The sequence below is a fragment of the Bombus pascuorum genome, chromosome 1, assembly GCF_905332965.1.
Source record: "Bombus pascuorum chromosome 1, iyBomPasc1.1, whole genome shotgun sequence".
Lineage (NCBI taxonomy): Eukaryota > Metazoa > Arthropoda > Insecta > Hymenoptera > Apidae > Bombus > Bombus pascuorum.
The window spans coordinates 12,782,595-12,804,607 of NC_083488.1; the positions used below are offsets into that span (position 1 = coordinate 12,782,595).

The 22,013-nt window shown below is 40.4% G+C and overlaps 1 protein-coding gene across 9 annotated transcripts in view; it reads right to left on the reverse strand.

The window, feature by feature from the left end:
• Window positions 1–22,013, reverse strand: part of LOC132904992 (serine-rich adhesin for platelets) — a 133,008-nt gene that overhangs the window by 17,865 nt on the left and 93,130 nt on the right. For all 9 annotated transcript variants that reach the window (XM_060955890.1, XM_060955947.1, XM_060955882.1 and 6 more), the window contains 2 exons: window positions 8,591–8,705; window positions 120–247 (listed from right to left, as the gene is read on the reverse strand). In XM_060955890.1, the coding sequence (XP_060811873.1) occupies window positions 120–247; window positions 8,591–8,705 (243 nt within the window). The remainder of the gene's footprint in view (window positions 1–119; window positions 248–8,590; window positions 8,706–22,013) is intronic.

A 22,013-nucleotide genomic window follows, 5' to 3' on the forward strand; every position in this document is an offset into this window, starting at 1 on the left:
AAAGACACAGATGAAGAACAGAAATGTCTCGGGACGCGTCGATAAAATTTTCTCTCAGGTCTCGATGCGTTCAGAGAATCGAATGAATTATAAAAGTCGATTCAAAAATAACAACTCACCTTTCCACATCACGGTCCAAAAGCGCCGGCGTGCTCGACGCTTTGATACGCCTCTGCGCCTTGCTCAGCCCAGGAATTCGTCTCCTCTCCTTTCCAGTGTACGCGTTCGATCGTTGATCGTGCAGCGGCTGCAACGGAAACATAATCGAAATCATTTTACACGCTGGCTCACGCATAATTACGCGGGGGACCCACTCTTTCTCCTTTGAATCAAAGCGTTAGATGCAATGTAACCCGGTGATAACCTCGCGCACGAGAAAGTTGCTCGGCCGTCGATCTATTCCCATGATTCGTCACGCACGAATGCTCTCGATTGCTCCTATCTAGACAGGCTTATCGAACCGAGCCTACCATCGAAGAATATTCGACGTCCGACATATATCTCGTTAGTGAATTATTTCGTAAGCACGCCGTGCTCAATGTTACGTCGACTCTGGGTCACTATGCCTCCATTCACGTTTCCACGCTGAGTCGTTAGTTCCTCTTCTTAAGAATGAATAATAGGATGCGATAATCAATAATAAATCGTATTGTGTGCTAATAATCGTTGGATGAGATAACTACGTTAATATCGGAATATTATCCGAATGAAGTTCGACTCCATCGATCGATTCTTTGTAATGGCCTAGGTAGAAAGTAGATTTTACGTTAAAGATTCTCTATTCATGGCGAGGAATTCTTTAAGTTGGTTAATTATAACGATTACCGTTATCAGTCGATCACTTTACAATTCGTATTTTTTTTACACCAAGCATTACAGTTGTATCCATCGTTTCAAAAAAATAATTACACTGCTTGTCAATAGACATTAGTATTATATTATCAATTATTGACAGACTATAACCACCGAAGGATAGAAATCGGTATACTGATGGGATATTATTGAAGAAGCTTAGTACTGACAAACTAACTGTTAGATCGGTAGAGGATGCTTCCATTAGCAAACGTCACAGTCGAAAATCTGCGTGTGCCAATGATCGCGGTGCGATTTCGTGGATTCACGGAAATGAAAAGGGTAAATGGCATAGCGCCGCGAAGCTCGTTTAGTATCTACGCGATCGTCCCCTGGCGGAAACGATGTTTTGCTGATTTAAGATCGAGTTGCTGCGCAACGACGTTTTACTTTGTTTTATTGTTTTAATAAAACGGTTAACTGTTTCATCGTTATGCATATGTCAGTTAATTATTGGTTTACTATGCACTAAAAAGAAAGCTATAATTAGGCATATCCATGGTTTAAAGTGCTACCGTTTGATTTACGGTAGCGCAACAAGAAAGTTTGTAAAACCTTTAATGACACGTTATAAATTTAGTAGATTAACCATAGGCTGCGGAATTAAACATAGGAAACGTGATTTTTATCGTGGAATAGTTTTTACCGAGTAACACGTAAACCGTCGATTAAATATTTTTGTATGGAACTTGAGACAAATTGTTGCGTAATACTTAATACGAATCTTACATAAATTTTAATGATTTTAGTATTTTATAGCTCTAACAGGTTAGCACTCTTACTATGCGCCTATACATTTATAAATCGTAGCGCAATCCATACATCATTGTCGACCGAGACTGCTCGAGTTCAATTTCAAAACACATAATTTCTGTTCTAGTCTCGTATCACATTCTTCGGTTAAAAACTAGTCTCTGTATTAGTAAGTAAGAACTTTCACTTTCCATATATGCATTATCTATAAGACTAATACTGCCTCTATTCACAAATTTACCAACGTTTTTCGGCTTTACTATCGTCGTTTTATTTCGAACAGACATTAAATATTTTTCGTTAATCTACCTTAATAATCTATTACGTTTCGTCAAAATCGGTTTACACAGCTTGACGGGGTTCTCACGTTAAACATAATGGTCTCCACAATGAAATATAGATGCTGAATCGTTCCACTTGATAGAATTACCAGTGTTCGGTGGAATACTACGAGGTAAAGGAACATCGATCGACGGTATGTCACCTTCCGGTTTTCTAAACGAGCTCGGACCACATTTCTGTTCACGACGTCGTTTCTATAGCAAAAGAGAGGTCGAGAAGTCACTTGATTCGTCGAGAACAAGCATTGTTCGCGCTAACTGCACAACGAAAGAATTCATCCCCACCGAAATATCTCGATACCATTGTCTGGTCTTCTTAATTACAAATGGTTCCCGCTTCGCCCGATTCTACTTTCGTTTATTACTTTTTTTTATTCGCCACCTCTTTCGCGGACCACTCGTTCGTCGTTTTTTACTTCTCGCAAGGAATTTCGATATTAAATACATTTTTTCGCGTCTCTTTCTCTCATAATAAAGATAATTCGATTTTCTGATATTTTATTTATTATAAATGTATCGCTATATTGGTCAAATTATCTAGGTCGACAAGTTCCCTTTTTGTTTCGCGAATTCTAATATTTTTAGAGTACAAAACATAACGATGCAAGAAGAGTCCCAGTTCTGAAAACTGTACAGAGAGGAGAGAAAAGTCGGTTAATTGGATTGCTAGATGAACCAAGATCGAGCTATTCAGGTCGTCACTGAAGTAGTTCGTCCTAGGTCTAATATTCGGAAAAAACTGTCGCCTACGATAAAAAAACCGCAGTCACGTTTCTTAAGTTCTCTTCAACGTCCTAATTATATACGTACGTACATACGTACGTGCATACAACAAGCAACCGTGGCTAGGCGTTTCTAGTTAACATGGAAGTCGATCGTAACGGGACAATTTGAAAAGTTACAAATTTTCCAATTAAAGTTCCGCATGATGCCAAGGATAGACACATTCTAATTCTTCTAAATAGTTACGTCAAAGAAACACAGGAGAACGAAAGGTGAGAACCGCGAAAAATGTTTTACAGCGTTGAATATGCATAGGCCGTGCTAGCGTTCGTGCTAACCTTTAATTAAAACTTTTAATTAAGGTCGGCGCGAGAAGTTCGATAGCATCGAACTGCTTTTCTGTCGGTGCTGGGTTTCTTCGGCGTGCCTTTGGCGCCGAAACGAACGAGAAATAAAAGTTCGATCGGTACGATCGAATCGAAAGCAATTCAATCGCGTGTAACATCGCGAGCGAAATGGTCTCCTCATGAAAATATTGCATTTTGTCTCCGACACCGTTTTCACGGAGCAACCATTCAAATTCAAATTTGTAAACGTCCGGCCTGGCCAATTCGAATACAAAACGAGTCTGCCAGCCGGAAAATATGCGTTGACAGTGTTTGCTACTGTTGCGGGAAGCCACGATATATGATTCAAAATCGTGGCTAAAATCACTGACCTAAGTTTAAATTACATTTTCCGCTTCATTTCACCAAGTTAGTGAGAAAGAAAAGCAGCTTCTTGGTAAAAATATGGAAATCTTTATCGACCATCATTGAGGCGTTTCATCGTCCTACCATAGTGTTCACTCGTACCACATGTTTAATACAATACATGTTCAGTTCAATAAACATCGATTAAAAACTGATAAATTATGTCATCGAATATTAGCAAATATTGATGAATATTTTATACATCACGATTTAATATGTCCCAAATTAACGGTTAATTTTGTCCAAAATGGAACAGTTATTCTAGATTTATTTCACCTTCAATATTTGCTATATTAAACACATATTCTTTCTTTATTTCCGTCTCTCCTTCCATTATAAATGACGAATTAAAATAGCAACTAACAGTCTGAAATTTGTGCAGACGACTTGATTCGCAGTCTGACAGAATTTTCAATGCGCATCAGACCTTAATTAATAGTATTCTGAGAGCATTTGCATGTTCTCAGTACAGACTTTAACCTACATACACTTCGATCCTATCGTGCCCACGGTACCGATAATTGGAGGTTACCGAGGTCACTGCCGAATTATTCATCTGTACACGATTTTGGCGCAATGGAATGATCCAGACGAATTCTGATCTCTGCTTGATTAGGCATTCAGCTAACTTACTCTACCGGAAGAAATTCTGATTTAATAGGTAGGTATACGAACCAATCGGCGCGCGTTTATTTCTCCGCAGAATCGGATTCCAATGCCTTTCGTTCGTTTTGTCGAAATCGAATAAAATTTAATAAAATCAGTGAGAAAAATTGATATGGTTTGTAATAGCTATCGAAGTTGTGTGCCAAATTTCGAAGAACGATAAGGAAAACGTTATCTATATAAGCTATATACGATTGACTTTTCGGTAAATAGAGAAAGTTGCTCGAAATCCTCGATGTCGATATTTCTGCAGATTCATTAAATAAACATCAATCATGAAGAAGTCGAGGAATAATACTAGAAGCGGTAACGTCACGAAATTATTTTCAAAGAAATATGTCAGACGCTTGATCAGTTAAACACGCGATTCGTAATTTCCTCCTCGGAAGCGTCTGATGATAGAAAGGTTGGATGAATAATGGTTTCACGCTTATGACGTCTCAGCCACGAACCTAAATGCACGCTGTCACAGGAATATATGTTATTTGTATAGGTATGGTACCGTTCGATCATTACCTTCGAATGTTCCAATGCTCTCGATAACCTACGTGCTCTTGACGTTCGGCTAACTTCTCTTAATTACTTTTATCTTCCAACCACGATTCTGTCGCTTGTTTTTGACGGAACTTAATTTAAATTGCCTCGGTTATTTAATATTTCTGATTTGACATATTTTGATATATTTGTAAATATAAAAAAAGAACCGTCAATTTATAGAGAGGAAGAGAACATGTGTTAGAACCTGTAGTCGGCGCATAGGACTCATACAAGAAGAATTAGAATTAGATAATTAAACACACGCGTAGGTATATAAATAACTGTAATCAAAATAATATGGCAAAGATAAAGTTTCCACTTGAACAAAAATTCACATTAACTTGGTCAAATGTGTCTACGTCTTTTTAGTAATTGCAAGGAAGAAAGTCTAGGTTTGAGTATTCCAGTCTTAAAGAGAGACCGCAATTACGGTTTGCGTATGATTCATAAAGAAAATATAGTCAGGGGAGAGTAAATCTTATTAAATCGCGCGATGTTTCCCACGACCGACTTCTTCTTTCCTTACTTAGAAAAAAGCTACGACTCGTCCCAATTCCTAGAATCGTATCCTGTAACAGGGTTGAAGCTTTTAGTATATTGGATAGCTTAGCCAGTGATAAAATCATTCGAACGAATGTTCTTCTAATTATTTTCACTTTTACGATGTACGTTCACGCATATACACGTTTACACAAAGTTGCGTTGGCTATTAATTAAAACAGAAGGAGAAGAAAAAGCGTATCGTCGACGCAGGCGTTTCGCATGAAAGATCAGAAGACAGAATTTCATTAACTCCTTCAATTACACCTACGTTTGAATTAGAGCGTGTTAATATATACCGATTACATATTGCATTCTAACTGTACGTGTAGCGGCGTATCGTTTCTTGCTACGACATGCATCATTCACACCAACGACATCGCATACCTGCACGTTAACATTACCGGTAACAATGTCGTGTCGAATTGACTGTATCTACCAGGTTTATGCACAGATCACTGTCATATCACAGGACAGGTATTTAGCTGACAATTAGATGTAACCGTGGACATCGCCTTTGCAAACTGCATCGCAGATTCCATCAGATTATCTCAATGATTATCTTAATTTCATGGGAATATTCTAATCCACGATTTTATATGGTTTGTATGTTTATCGAAATCTATCGTCTCCTATTTATATCGGAAGATGTCTTCTCATGGTCTAACAACAAATTAGATAAATTACATCTTCAAAACTATTCACCTTTCTACGTTCCTCTTTTAATAACTATCAAAAGTATCGTTCTGCGATCCTACATAATCCTGTACTTTTATATCTGCATCAAAAATGTCTAGCATTAAAGAGAACAGAAAGCTAATATCTTTAAGACCACCCTCATTTTCATAGCGCATGCTGAATTTTTAATAAGTATTAAAAGCATCGTTCTATGATTTTGCATGTTTTATCTGTCTCTCCAATTCTATATTCTGACGTTCATATTAAATAGTATTTTCTTCTCGGCTAATATAGAACACAACAAGAAGAAGCAACAAGAAGGTACCACGGTACCATAAATCACTTTCAGAAAACCACCGCCTACGCCTTCCTCTCTAAAAAGTATTAGAAGCGCAGCAACTTATCGATTTTGTTCCTCCTCCTCCATACCACCCATCACCACGTTTCTTTTCGTTCAAGCAATTTGACCTTCTCGTGGACGGAAAGTTCTACGCGTCACCCTGAGCGTCCCGGATAGCACGTAGAAAAAAGTATCGATCATGGTGGCGCGTGACATATTGTCCCGGAAGGCGGGTGCGTCGCTTTAAAGTCGTGCCACGACGTCGTGTTACGTCCTTGATCCATTGTGGTTCGCGTCCGACGAAATACGGAAGAAAAGCTCGAACAGGCGACAGAACGACGGGATTTGGTTTGCGATCAGAGATTCTCGTCGGAAGGTTTCGGTCTACGGGGACGCGCGCCACTCGAATGATCGAGATCCGGAGGATCCAGCAAACCCGCTTTTCGAGCCTGGATATCGACGCGAACACGCCGCATTCCGGATTCGTGCCGCGAGATCGTGGAATTCCCTCGCGAAGATGCAAATCTTAGACACGTTATCGTGGCCGTGACACGACTTCCCGTAGGAGAAGTGGAGAAGCGAGCCTCGCAACGTCTGCTTCGCCGCGCTTTGTCCGTTTCCATCCACCTTCGGGTTCTCGACAATTCGAAAGGATTACAAGAGTATCGAGAAATAAAAGTAGCCACAACGACTTTATTATTGCGCGCGTTCACTGCCGATCGAACCGCGTTGAAAAGCTTTCTATCGGATTTCTTGTAATCGCGCACGAGGATCGCTGTTGGAAAGGCATTAGAAGGGGGATGGAAGTACTTTCGATGGTTTAACCAAGCCATTCGTCAACGACAGCAGGCGTGTACAGTCTACACATAGCGAGCAGACTATATAACGAGAACAAACACGTAGTCGGTTGAGTGTAGTTTAAAGTAAGTACCTATATCTTAACAAGGATTGAATAATATTTGACTATCACGATTAGCATCTCTATTGCAGCTAATAGAGACAAAAGAGGACAGCTACATGTACTTAATGTCATGAAATTCACAATGAAATTGTATTCGTATATGAAGGATGTTAGTGAATCCCTTTCTCTAAAATCTCATGATCTCTATTTTTGATGAAACTTTGGAATTCGATGTAAATAGACTACGAGTTTCAAATTGTACGCAGGTTCGAGTAAATTGTTAATATATTACGATATTATTAGTGTTTTCTTATGTGAATTCTATTTTTTCATGCCTTTATTACGCGCACAATTTTTTCAATTTTGAAACTAATCTAGTAACTCTCCGAAGAGTTTTGAACGAGGATGTGTAAGTATCATTACATACGAATGAGCAAATTAGGTTCTGACGCATCAGCATATCAGTCGAATGTATTGAACGAAAATTATCGGAGTTATTCTTCTATGAAATCGTTACATTACCTAGAACGACTGTTTTTGAACATCCAATGCCGTGTTTCACACAAAATCTACACGCTATTTTTATTTCGCGTCGTTGGAAAGTTCTGGCGAGAAATTACGATGAAAGTGCGTCCTGTTAAGAGGGCTGATCCTCTCCAGGAGCTGCAAGCAAACGCTTTTAGCTGTGAAAGCGTATGAAACGTTATAAAAGCTACGCGAAAACCGTCTTTTCTACGAGTTTCTTGTACAAACTTAACAACAGAGCTCTAGCTGCGTTGATTCGGGTCAGCTTAATTAAACCTCGAAACGTTTTGCCCCGACTAACTGTCGCATTGTTGTAAGTTTGCGAATTTATCTGTGAAGGACGTACGAGCCCCGCAACCAGAACTGTTTCTCGCGATAATTTATCACGTAGCCCGGTGATATTAATTGAGATCGTTATACGTTCTGTCGCTAGCGTTTCACCGACTCTCGTTCTATTCTCGAAATATTATGCTAAGTAGGGATTTAGTGCTATAATATTATACACGAGAGAGCAACCCAGCTTTCCTCGTTGGGTACGATTGAGAAAATCAGTGATAATTTCAGAAGACTAGGGGAACTCTTGGAAACCTTTTATCGATCGTGCTCCGGGACGCTATAAGACGGCTGAAAAGTTCAAGAGAGCCGCTCGGAAGTTCTCTTGGGAAAGAAAGTTGCGAGAGCCTTCCGGTGAATCGACCACGAAACTTTTAGAAGAAGAGAAACGCGGCTACGCTGTTCCTCGAATGTTAAAAACATCTGAAAGCATTTTTCCATCACTTCGTTTTTTCCATGCTTCACTCGCTTTTTTTCTTCGGTTTTTACTTTTTCTTAAATTTTAAGGTATCGTTGGGGGATGGAAATTGGTTGATGATTGATAAGGAATCGCACGCCGATTGGTGTAGGTTCTAGAAGTCGGTATAATGGAACGATAGATCGTATAATAAAAAAACGATTCAATTTCCGGAGGGATTCGGATACTCACGGAAACAGGAGCTGTGTGAGGCGTGGCTGCTTCCTGTGCGTGGTGAAGTCGACTGGGGCTGGGGCTCGACCTTTGGGAATTCTGGCCACGTTGCCAGGATCCTCCTTTGTTATTGCTGAAATCAAATTAAACGATCAATTTTTATCGTGTTATCGTAGGAAAAATGTTCTTGCTCGTTTAACGAACAATCTTCGGACGAAAAAAAAAAAAATGAACGCGCATAATCTTGACAAGCGAACAGCTGGAATGTACGTACGGATTCCAAGGTGATTCGCGTTTACGCAAGACCTTTGACACCGTGTCGCAGAGTGCCAAGACTTTCACATTGACAAGGGGTAAAAATGAACGCCGGGAAGCGATTAGATCTCATAATAAATTATTATAGGGCAAGACTTGTCATCGTGGTCAGGTAGTGGGTAATAAATTACGCGGCTGAGGGTCCCTGCGCGTGATTTACACGTTCGTTCGTCGATAATCGCCCTTCGGATATGTCGATATATTGCACCCGACAATGATCTATGAGAGGGTGATCTACGATCGTACGATCAAATCCATAGATCCTCTTGTTTGCCAATCGTTGAACGCATCAACGCTCGGAACTTTGTTAGCTGTTTCACCGGAGAAAATTCTCTCTGATTTATAAACTCGTTATCGTCAATGTTTTCTATGATCGTTGTAGTAGTGGCCGTGTATTTCCTGACGAAAGTATCACTTCGGGAGACTTATAAGAGCTAGTGCGTCGTGCAATGAATATATACATAGCACTTGGAATTATATACTCAAAGCCCTCCTTTGTTCCCCTTTCATAAATTAGAAACTCGTCATCAATTCCTCTATAAGCGGATCGTTCGACGAGCTTAAGGAAGAAGACGCGTTTGTTGTTTCTAAACCGACAGGTTTCATCCGAACCACTCCCAGGTTACGAGAAAGGACTCGCCACGTCCGCATTTCAACCGACAACCACGTAGAAAGTGGGATAAATCGATGCGCTTCTGTTAGTATCTCGTGATCCTTCGCCTTCAGATGAAAACGACTCGCCTGTCAGTCAAGCGAGAGACTCAAGAACGTGGAAACCGTGTAAAAATTCGTTTTGCCAGCATGAAAATCATGTCTTAACGTGACACTCGAGTCGTTCGGGTGCACGTCGCATCGTTCGAACGCACGTCACTGAAACACCGTTGCGCCTTTCGCCGGCTGACGACCAGATCGTTCGTTCTGTCGTCTATCGAACGGACCGTCGTCTGTCGAACGAACCGTCGTTTATTGTACGGCGATATCCTCGCGCCGATAATGACGTATTAGGTCAGAGTGAAAGCATCGTGGGAAATGATTTGCGCGGTCGCGTGCCCTCGCGAACAGGAAGCGTTCGACAGCCAGGTAAGATCACGCTACGGTATTAGGTGGGACGATTAACGCCATTAATGTCCGACTTTATGAGCTTTCCCAGAAGGAGTGTCGATGAGAGCATTGAAGCCAGATTTCACACAGAAACCTTGTTATCTGTCGGATTTTTCCACGTTGGTCGTGGCAATTTGTACGAGGTGTACGTGGGATAGATTCTAAGCAAGAGAAGAACGCGTGATGTTGGCTGTGTGATTTATTTAACGGCGTAACAGAGTGCTCGAACGTCGAATGTGTGGCTGAGTACCAACCATCTATAGTTAATATTTACCGGTAGCACCGGAGGGAAACAGAAAGGAGAGAAAATCCTGCCTCTCGTTTCGGAAATTGAGACATCGAGACATTGCTTGTGGTGAATCATACGCTAGCGCTCACGCGGATATTAGCAACCGTCGCGGCAACTCGCCGCGAGTATTTCTCGCACCGCGCCTTGGCTAATCTCGTCGTTATCTAGAGTTTCGTAATCATCGAGCACGACATACGTGTACGGAGAACGAGGTCGGAATATTAGTTGGTTTTCGCGTGGAAAGTGCAAGGAACTCGGTCAATATTTCCAAGGCTGATGGGAACGAAACCATTTCCGTGCCATCTCGAAACGAAACCTTTACAGAGTCCCTGGATAAATATCTGCTGGAAACTACACGCGTTTGTACTTATAATTATCTCGATTGTTTAACGCTTCGACATTGCGACGCGAGAATCTTTCCGTTGACACGCTTTGGTTTTTTAGTTAAACTCTTGGAAATGGTATTGCGTGCTTTGTGGTTTCGTGTACGTTGAATTTTCAACATTGAAAATGGCGATCTTTTACGAGTATTGTTTAAACATTGATCTAAACGCTATTTTCGCGAAGCGGAGCCAATTACAATTTAAATTGTGGTATTTCGTAACTGACGAATTAACGGGGTAATACTAATAGCCTTTGCTGATGCGGGACACAGTACATAGATGTGTAATTTAGCGTACGTAACTTATTTCGTTGTTTACCTTTCCTTCTAATCTAAATATGCTAAACATACGATACGATTATCGTCGAAGTTAAGTAGCACGTAAAACACATTTTAGCGGAGTTCGATAAGAAACATGTATTTTTTCTCAAGGACGATATTTATGAACAATATTTTACGATCGAGGTGCTCACTTTATCGATTGCTAAAATTCGCAATTATGCAATCACGTTTTTATTACGATCGCAATTAGTACGAATTCGTCCGTCAAGGGACGTAATTCGATATTTCACGGTGGTATCGAAAAGATGAAATTTGTTCGATAAAGACTGTTGATGCAGACAGGTACACGCGACAGTTTCGTGAAAGCTCTCAAAACATTTTCACTCTGTAACAAGTTACAGCCGAATTGGATAACTCTGATTTGTGCAAACGAAATCTCAGTTCGGCGTTGCCTAGGATATCCAAATATGTTATTCCCTTTCTGTAAAACTCGTATCTCTGTCATAACAACGTTTTACCCTTGCTACCTCGTTCGTTATCCGTTACTTCAACTGCGTACGTAATTTTAAGAGATGGTCCAGCGAATATAAAAACGAACATAAGCCTCCTCAACGTAGAAATGCAGACGGATAAATAAATATATACAAATGAAAGCAAATAAAATTCCGAGACCCTAATTGATTACCATATCGTCAACGAGATCTACGACAAAAGATAAAAAGAAGAAGATTGAATTATGGAAAACGTAATCAAGAATCGAATCGGAACACATGCCGTATTTATTCGAGCATTCGTTCCTCCTGCAGAGAAACGGGGTGTAAAATACGAAAAGCCGACTAAAAGGGTGATCAGGACGAAGGGTTAAGGACGACTGTTAAGAGAGAAATTTATTCGACGCTTATATCGGTGCTTTCCAACTCGTTTCGCGTCGTTTTTTCTTTCTTTCCTTTTCTTTCTTTTTTTTTTCTTTTTTTTTTTTGGACGATCGACTTTCCGACACAGCGCACAGATAAATCGATGCACCCTGGCCAAATAAACAATCGTATTTATCGCCCTAAGTTCACGTGGGTGTGCTGTTACAGGCCGCAAGAACCGGTCGTAAAATCTTACCGGTTTCGCAATACAGCTTCCCTCGTACAACTGCAACGCACCAACGCACCTATATACGTGAGTACGTAGCTGCGCTTTTTATCTTTACCGCTCTGGACGTGTCCTAGCCGTGATTCGAATCGATTCAAAACTACCCCTTGCGCCGAGCTGCGTAAAAATGTTTGTTACCGTTACTGTCTCGCTCTGACACAGGAATTCGCTACGATTTATAGCCGATAGTACCGTGAAATCGATAATTGCCAAGCTTGGTAGTCGTCCGCTATGAAAATTTGTAATATCTCAGGACGAAGCGTGGATGATAGACAAGCGAGAAATCACAGTAATGCCGAGTTTGCGTAAGGAAAGGAGCAGCATCTGCATCTTTGTCGAACTAGACCAGCTTATTCACTGGATGACTGGTGTAGGGCTAACTGAAGGTGAAAAAATCCTGACAAGTACATTGTTGATTTTCTGATTTCATTGATAACAATGATTAAAAAAGAGTATTTTAATATGACATTTGCACGTAGCGGAAAGTAATTGAAAAATGTAAGTTTTGTAGCTCAACCTAAAATAGCATTTTTATTATCATTATTATTATTATTCACTGGTATAAGTATTAAGAATCAATATTTTAATATTACGACAAGTAATATTTTTATAATTATGGAGAGGTTGGAAAACACATTTTTCGTTTCAAAAGCAGACAGTTTTGGCAACGCGAGATTGATTGACGATATATCGAATATTAAAACTGCTCTTCTGTGAAAAATGGAAAATCTTATCTGTTATTCTCTTTGTTCTCTTCGATACGAGACTAAAGCTGTTGTTCCTTTTTTTGTTAGTTGAAATCTACGTACTAGAGGTTATATTTAAATAGCAGAAAAAGGTTAAAAATGCAAACTTCAAAATTTATAACCGACCAGGATCAACAATAATATTTCAACCATCGAGACAAGATCAACACTTGTAAAAATGCGTTGTTTCAAAAAAACGGGAGGTCAAAAAACACTTCCACAGCGGGTTCGATTCATTTTAGAGTGCAGCAGACATTTATAACGTGAATCAAGCGTAAAAAATTCTGGCTGAAAATAACGGAGATTTTCGCCAGACTCGATTTTCCAGAAAAATATTTGTGTGAATTTTCGCGAATCCGGGAGGTTTCCTTTTTCGAAACGAAAAATGCAAAAGTTACAAATAAACCCATACCATAACAAACTTCACACCATATCCGACTTATTTCTCCTATGAGGAATTCTTCTCTGTTTGCAACGTATTTTCTGCTCTCACTTTTGCTCGTGTTTCACGTATCGAAACTGTTTGCAGTTTCGATTCCATTCCTGTGCGGTGTACCGGCATGTTCAATTAAGCAGATTGCACGTAATAATTGCGAAACGTATAACCTAATTCGCAGTGTGCAGGATATTCCGCAGAGCTGGCTTTTCCACTTTCAAGGTACACGTCAACGCGATCATTGAAACGAAATTACGCCGCTTATTAATACATTTTTCTCGGTATCGTGGTAAATTTGTAGGTAATGCGCCACCTTGAGAAACTCCATTGACGTAACGCAATTTAATATATATGTTTTCAATAACGGATCATACTTTCTAAACACTCTTTCGTACGATAGGCATTCCACACACGGTTAGTCAGTTTTTACTTTGGTAATGCGTGCGGAATAAAATGTTCGAGATCACGGTTCGAAAAGTAGAACACTACGTGAGCCAGCTAATTAAATTTAAAAAGCAACACAGTGGATAACTTAACATCGTAACGCGCGTAATCTGTAAATTCCTAACTGCATCGACATTCGTTTTACGAGCGAATTGAATTTGCTCCGGGTATAAATTTAATATTAATGTGCAATACAAGTAGCTTAATGAGTCATGAAGGAGCATAGTAATCGATGCACGAGCGACATCGTCGATCGGAAAAGTTGAAGAGATCAAAAGTAACGAAGAGTCGTGCATCACGGAGCGAAGTTTTATTGCCAGCTCGGATTCGGATGTATAAATCTCTGACAGCCATAAATCAGCGAACGGTAGTGTGCAAAGGACAGAGATGGAAGCGCGTTTCTTTTTGCTCGTCGCTCATCGAAGTCGCAAAAAATTAGATTCGATGGCAAGAAGATATCAGCGAATTTCCACGCCGTACACGCTAACGACAAAATAAATTTCCTCGGTTCTAGAGATTTTTATACGGCAGATCACTATCACCAACGTACGCGTCGTTTCTTGGAGATATTGAGACATTAGGACGCGAGGAGTGGTTTTCTGATTGCGAGCCCGCGACGTTGGTAAATTTTCACCGTTGGAAAGTTACGATAATGGCAACTTTCGAATTATGATATTGCGATTCCGGGTAACTTTCGTATCGCGAAAATTACGATATCAACAAATCACTGGTTCGCGGAGCTACGGTGTATCGACAAATTACTCGGTTGGGGATCACGATACCAACAAATTTCCACGTCGTCAGGTCGCGATAGTGACAAATTTCAGACCGTGAGAGCAAGCGATATCGACGATTTTCGGGTCGTGGGATCGCGGCTACGAAACTGCAAATTTATCGTTGGATTAAAGACCCAAGGGATGTAATACACTTTCGTGATTGCGGAGCAAAGTGGTGCTTCGATTGAATTTTTCCTGTTTCGTTAAGGGGAACTCGCTTTCCTCAGGGATACGAAGTTTTTCGAACATATAGCGGAACCTATGATCGTCACGACCACGTGTCGACCAAGTCGTGGCAAGGATGCCATGTCCCACGAACTATGCGTTCTCGTGAAAGCCGATACAACCCTACTCGCTACACGACTATCGAATTTCAATTTACGATATCATCGTTTAATTATTACGATCCGTTGGTAATATATATCTTATGTTATATGTCTTCCTTCTGATCTATTACTTTAAAACGTAGCCTTTTCCATCGAGGTTTCAAACACATTTGGAAACACGTTCGTTTAAACGCATCGATCTTCGCTTTCTGCTATAGAAGAGAATTTTTCAGCGTTGCCAACGAGAGATTGTGTGCGCGCTCTGTTGATGTAGCGAAGTTACAAAGAGAAGAGGAATTCAGGTGATCTGTCGTTTACGAAGGTTTTTCGCCGTGCTTTCTCGAGCTCTCGATCCATTTAATGGTCCGCCAACAGGATATAAGTTTGCTGTTTTTTCAGAGATAAAGGAAACGATATTTATTTCCGCGTTTGTTCGCGTTCTGACTTCGCTGCTGATGAAATACACCGTGAAAATGGTAACGGGAATAAATCGAAAATAACGTCAAAGGGTGATTAGAAAAATAACAAGCATAACAAAAAGTATAAGTACGATATAAAGTACTTATGCACGTTTATGTAAATACAGCTCACGTGCAGATACTTTTCTACGGTAGAACATTTGGTTACACCGAGTGTAAGATGTGAAACGTTCGGACGAAAAACAGCTGCCGAAAAGCGTTCGAGGAATTCCGTCTGGATCGTCACAAAAAGCGAACGCATTGACAAGCGACTCAAACGATATATAATAGAACCGATGCGTCGAGAAGAGAAGATCGGAACAGCCGTAAATCGCTCGTGATGCATTTCCGCGTGCAAAGTGCTATCCTATTTGCCAATTCATATTCATGACGGCGTGCTTTCAATAATATCCGAATAATCTTGACGTTGGAATCGGACTCTATGCACGAACAATGGCACTTAACGAATATTTGCCATTTCACGCTTAGCCTTTGCGTATGCAAGCGCCGGCGCAGCTATTTTTATTTCGAGGGTTAATCACGAGAAAGCGAACGTTCTGTCGTTAACGTTCTATTCTACTATTTTGTATGCCTCAAGCTGAGCAAACCGAAAGTATGTAAATTACTTTCGGTACCACGCGCTTGATTAAGCGATCGGGCAACTGATAAAATGCTAGAAATCCATTTGACGATGTTTAAGTTAAAATTAGTAACTAATGACTGTACATTTGTAACGTTTGCGTAAATCGTAACTTTTCATTTCATTTTCACAAATAATCACGAAATCGAGAATTTTTTACTAAATGTTAACAAACATTCTGACTATATGCAAATACAGGCAACACGATTCTTCGAGCGGAAGAAAAAAATAAAAGCTGGAATGATTCCAAAACCGAGGAAAAAGAATACAGCAGGTCGTTGCAATTCTACCTGGAATCGCGTCTAGCAGTTTGTTATCCCTGTTTTTTTCTCTCTCTCTCTCTCTTTTTTCATTCCCCAGAAAACAGACAGACCGTGAAATAAACTTTCCGTGGTAATCTTCAAACTATTGACACGTTTGCGAACAAACGTTCCCCGTGAACAAGGAAAGTTCTCCGGTGTTCTGATATCGATGTCGCGAACGAAACGTAAAAGCATTCGTGAAATTAAAATAAAAAGAGGAAAGGAATCGGCCGCGGAAAGTAACTTCGAATATAAGGAAAAGAAACTACGTTCGAAACGAGAAAATGAAAATAGTAGAAGAAGGAAAGACGTTGGCGAACGACGATCGATCCGAAAACTTTTTCTCCGATTCGGGAACGAAAATACCGAATCCATTGAGAACGACATATCTCACGCGCTCATCTCTTTAAATTCGTGGTCTCGACGAACTTCGTAACAATTTTACCGGATTAAGTTCCCTCTGCTAAGAGGATTAACAGTTTAAATCAGTCGTTGAACCGTGTTCAATGGCAATTCGTGTCACAGTGCGGCAAACTTGTATTCTTTCCGCGAAATCTCCGTGAGGACGCCGACTTTTGGGCACCTTCCACGCCATTCTAAGAAACTTCGGCTAAGACCCCCTCGTTTGACCATTTCCATGGAGATTACGATAGGGGGATAATGTTTATGCCTTTTATACTTATCCATTTAAATTGCTCGTGGTTGACATAAATTTACCAGCGGATCGTTAATTATTAACTGCGATTTATGATTGGTCAACCGATTGATTAAAATGATGGTAAAATTACTAAATTTCAAACGTCACTTATTATAGCGTCATTATAGCAACTCGTTATGGGTAATGAATGTTCGTAATTTTCAGTTTGATGTATTTCTCACTGCTTCTGATATTTGATACCGTATATTACGCAATGAAGAATTATCAATTTTATTAAATATTTCATATTCTATTTCGTTCAAAATTACGAGAATTTCATGCTTCGTTTAAAGGACCGTGAAAAATGTAGCTCCGTTACTCACGGTGGTTTCGAATAAGTACACCGGCGGAACCAAACGCGAATAAAAATGATATGCTGCTCCAATTCGTTCCACGAGAAATCGTTCGTTCGATTCACACAGCCGCTGGCTCATTTCTTTCGTCGAAAACACGTTAGATCAAGTTCGAATCAATTCCGTAGACTTTTATTCTCGGTCATATCCGAAAGCGAATTCATCGATTCGCCTATAAACTTCATAGTAACGTTTGATGTCGACTCAAATGGATTCATTCGATTCGAAGATGATATTCTTGTCGTAGCACAGATGGTAGAATTTTGAATTGCTTTGCGATGAAGATAGTGATCCATAAATTGTTTAAAGCGTGCCAAATACTTATTTATCGTAAGATATTCTAAACTGGAAAATTATCTATATCTATTATGTATATCAGAGGCGGAACAAAACAATTTTTATATTTTCGAAAAATCCCCAATGTTCCAATTCTTACTCCTATGTTAGAGAAATAACATGTTAAGATTTAAATCAGTTGCAATTTGAATTAAAGTGGCCGTAGAGTAAAAATTTGCCTGGAGCAAGGATGCAGCAAATAATTTTTATTCTCGAAATATTTCCAATATTCCGATTCTTGTGTCTGCAGATAGATAACAATTTTGGACGGCTACGATTTGAATCGAAATTACTATCTTATCCACGGCGCTGGATAATCTTAGGGTGTCGTGAACATCCAAGAAGAAAGTATTCCAAGGAAAATTCTTGATATCGCGTCACTGCCGACTGTAGAAGATGAGAAGAGAACAAGACCACTCTCTCCTTGTGCGCTTTATTTTCTTTCCACGGTGGAAGGTCATTGTCAGTGAATAAAAGGGAAACGGCTGCGAAGCAATCAAGGCGGCCATATAAATGGTAGCAGGAAGGAAGGAAAGGCAGGCTCGAAGGAATAATGAAAAAGAAAGTAAGAGGGAAGAAGAGAACCGACGGTCGACTGAATTCCAACATCGTCGTTCCTAGTAGAATGGCGATGCGTAGGACAAGGTGGTTTTTCTAAGGCTACGTTCACACGGAACGGAACCTCCTTGTACCGTAGCGGTCGCTCTCACAGTTCTCAAAAAGGTCTCGAGCGTGGTTATAGTATTGCCTTTCTTTTTATAATAATGTCGCGTCGGAGTTGCCTCGCTAGATGCTTCAATTTTATTCTTGTTTTACTTCACCATTAGACGTTATTAATACTTTTCGGTGGAACGTCGTTAGAGAAATTGTCGAAGGGAGACTTCTGACACCATAAGTTTAAATATTTGTTCTTAAAGCTTCGCTAAGAAAGAGTCTATTCGAAAATTGAGAGAGAGAGTATATTGGACAAAGCTGAATTTTAAAGTGGGACTGAAGCGTCAAAATGTCTCACAGGGACGATAAAATGTACCTGATTTTCATTCGGCCGTTTCTCATCCATGCCACGAGCTTTTATACGTAAGCTCGATTTGTAAGTTAAGTCAAATTGAAGTTACTACTTTTCACGAGTTAAATGGAACAAATCCGTTCAGTTGGAAAGGATTTAGATCGCAAAGAGATACGTCGAATCAGAGGTTTCCAACCTGCCTCTTTCTTCCCTTTTTTTTTTCTTCCGCTTTCCACCACATCGCGGCACCGTTATTCAAATTGGGCTAGAACAAATCGCCGAGAAAATTGCGTTAAATTTAAACTCGATCGAATTGAATTTACAAATCAACCTACGTAGAATTTTTGCGAGAACCACTTTTTTGGCAAAATTTCGCAAAATCCCGCCGTACGTTTTTGTCTGTCGCGTGTTTAAATGGAAACAATAGATTACGCGGTCGAATCGATGAAACAATAGGTCAGGGACTTGGAGCGAAAAGTGAACGATGTTCCAACAGAAAAACCTTTTCGACGAGCAAAGCGGTTCGTCTGAAAAGTAACCTAACGCTTCGTTGGTCGCGTTTGAAGGTTTCTCCTCTCTTTATTCCTCTGTTTTATTGTTTCGTCATGTTTCTTAATTATCGACCTGTTATGCGTCTCGAGATTGGTTGAGAATTGCTGTATTAAAGGGTGACACAGAAGCGCACTTGTTTCTTCTTTACAACTACAGGCATTAATCTCAATTCTTTGACCTCGACCTCGATGCAGACGATTTCAAGCAGCTAAAGAGGTCGGATGGTAGCTGCGGGGTTCAAATTATTCTCCATAGATTGAAATCCCTTTCTTTGCGGATCAACGATGTGCCAGAAGGAACAATCGCAAAGCCATCGAGGAAAGTTCATCGATGAGATAAACAGCTACGAGCCTCGTGGATATTTGAATTCTTTGCTCCTGTTGGTATTCATACAGCGGAGTTCGAGCTTACAGTATTACTGTACTATCACAGAAATAATTGAAGAAATAATTCGAGACATGAGATCCTCGATACAGTCTTAAGGATATTCGTAGTTGACGACACGATACCTTCGATTATCAGGTCAGGAGATATCAATAATGGAGAACTTCGAGTCGTGAAATGCCGATATCGACCTCTATCTGACACAGAATTCGACACTCATAACCACTGGATCGTGGAATCACTATATCAACAATTCCTGGGTCGTGAGATCACGACTTTGACAGGTTTCAAGTCGTGATATATAAATCATGATATATAAAAAGAAATGTCCTGAATTTCAAGTTTTCGGATTGTTACATACGTAACCGGCTGTCTAATGGAATCCATGTCACGAGCCGTCGATATAGCTAACTCGTAAGTTGTGAAAGTCGATATTGTCAGCGAAGGATTGCACGAAACTCTGCCATCCATCCACTATTTAAAGTCCTTGTACTGGATTTCGAGCCTGCGATCCAAATAGTATCAAGGTTCAACGAAAATTTCGTCAATATCGAACGATGCCCTTCGAAAGAAAACTACACCAATTTACCTATACTCTCCAACGGTATCGTGATTCCATGATTTCCATCAAATTTCCAATTTTGTCTGTTCACAGCTACACGTTATCTATCGCACGAAGGAACCAATCTTTCGGTCGAAGCTGTTCGCAATTAAAAACAACACGAACGGCCATTATTGGCTTCAAACGAACGCTAGCGAACAACGAATAATAATGACCGATACGTGACTGACATGCTTTCGAGCCTGGATGCGCGTTGGCTAGGCTATTACGAAGGGAAGCAGAATACTAAGAGAAGAATCAATGGTTAAACCATGCGAGACGTACACGCGCGTACAATTTATCCGACCGATGCGGTCCTTTTCGTTGAATACAAACGAGGAACGAAGGTAGGTGGCACGCGCCCCGGACTTCTCTTCGCGATTACGCCAAGAAATCGTTTATACGCTCTGGCTCTTTTATCATACCGATCTCCAATGTGTGTATACCGGCACGTATGTCTTCGAATCGGTTCCATCGTGTCGGTTATTTCTCTCGTTCGGTCAGGAAAACGCCGTCCACTATAAATACATGCGTCGATGCAAAGATGTAATACGAACCACAAGGAAACTTTTATCCTCGCCTTTCTTCAGGATCCAAACCTGTATCGGAGTAATCGTTTCAATCTATCTCTCCGCTGACTTCAATGCATACGAAAGAAGAGGGTGTGCGATCGTGAACGACGTTGAAACCCGCTTACTCGAACATCGGGAGCGCGTTCTTTCGAAGAAAATTGTCTGTTTCTTATATTATGGACGTGCTGTTTTCTTTCATACAGGTACAATGATATTCGAGCGTGGCTGCGATCGTTCGAACGATCGATACCGATACCGACATCGGTATTGGCGCAATCGCGTGACTCCATGTCTGACATTAAATTAATTACAAGACAATCGATTATTTTCTTTGATGCAAGAGTAAGAGAAGAACAGACAGGACACAATGTTATGCGTCCAGCACGGTTGCGTGTAAGCATGTCGTATCGGCAGGCAGCTGCTGTCCAACTACCGACAGCGCATCTCTCTGGACCGGTTTCTGCAACGCGGAGAACCACAAGGAACCACGCATAAAGAGAGGCGGCGTTTATCGGCTATCAAGATTTATGCTAATTTCACGATACCCCCCTGTACAGCAGGCAATGATGCATTGCGCGTCTGTTTCGCGACAACGGAATTTCGCGATCACCACGGGGAACGTGGCAATTTAGCCAGGGCCACGTTCGCTTCGGAGAAGTTTATCATTTTGGATGGTGTAGAGATTTAAGGACCGTGTAATTACCGACACTCTTTCTTTCTTTTTTGATTCGAGTCGATACAGCTTGGAAATCTTATGGGATCTGTCAAATACACGCGATGATAATAAGAAGTTTCAAGATGGGGTGAGAATATTTACTCAGCACGAGGTATATTGCACGCGTGAGAAATCTTTTCACGAGAAGGGGCTGTTAACTGCCCTACTCGTCCAACTTTTTCAAAGTCTCGAGAGTGACAGTAAGAAGAGGGTGAACTTACTCCCTTGGAAACATGTGGCACGCGTGCCTACGTCCTTATTAAAGGAGCCATAATGCCGGATGTCTACGAAGAGATTGAACGTTCCGGAACAAATCACGTTAGAACGGTTCTCATTCGTAACGTTTGCCATCTTTCCATTCTATGTATTTATATCGTATTCGAGCCGATTAATTCTGTGAAACGTCACGGTTTATCACACGATTTATTATTTAACATTCGTCGATTGAGAAGAGCGGTCCAATCGATTTTACCAAAGCTTATTTACGTTATTAAATTGCTTCAAGTGAAATATACGAATCCGTGCCGTGTTTAAAGCACGAACTATGGAGAAGTATTGTATATTATTTTTGAAAGGAAATATGTCTTT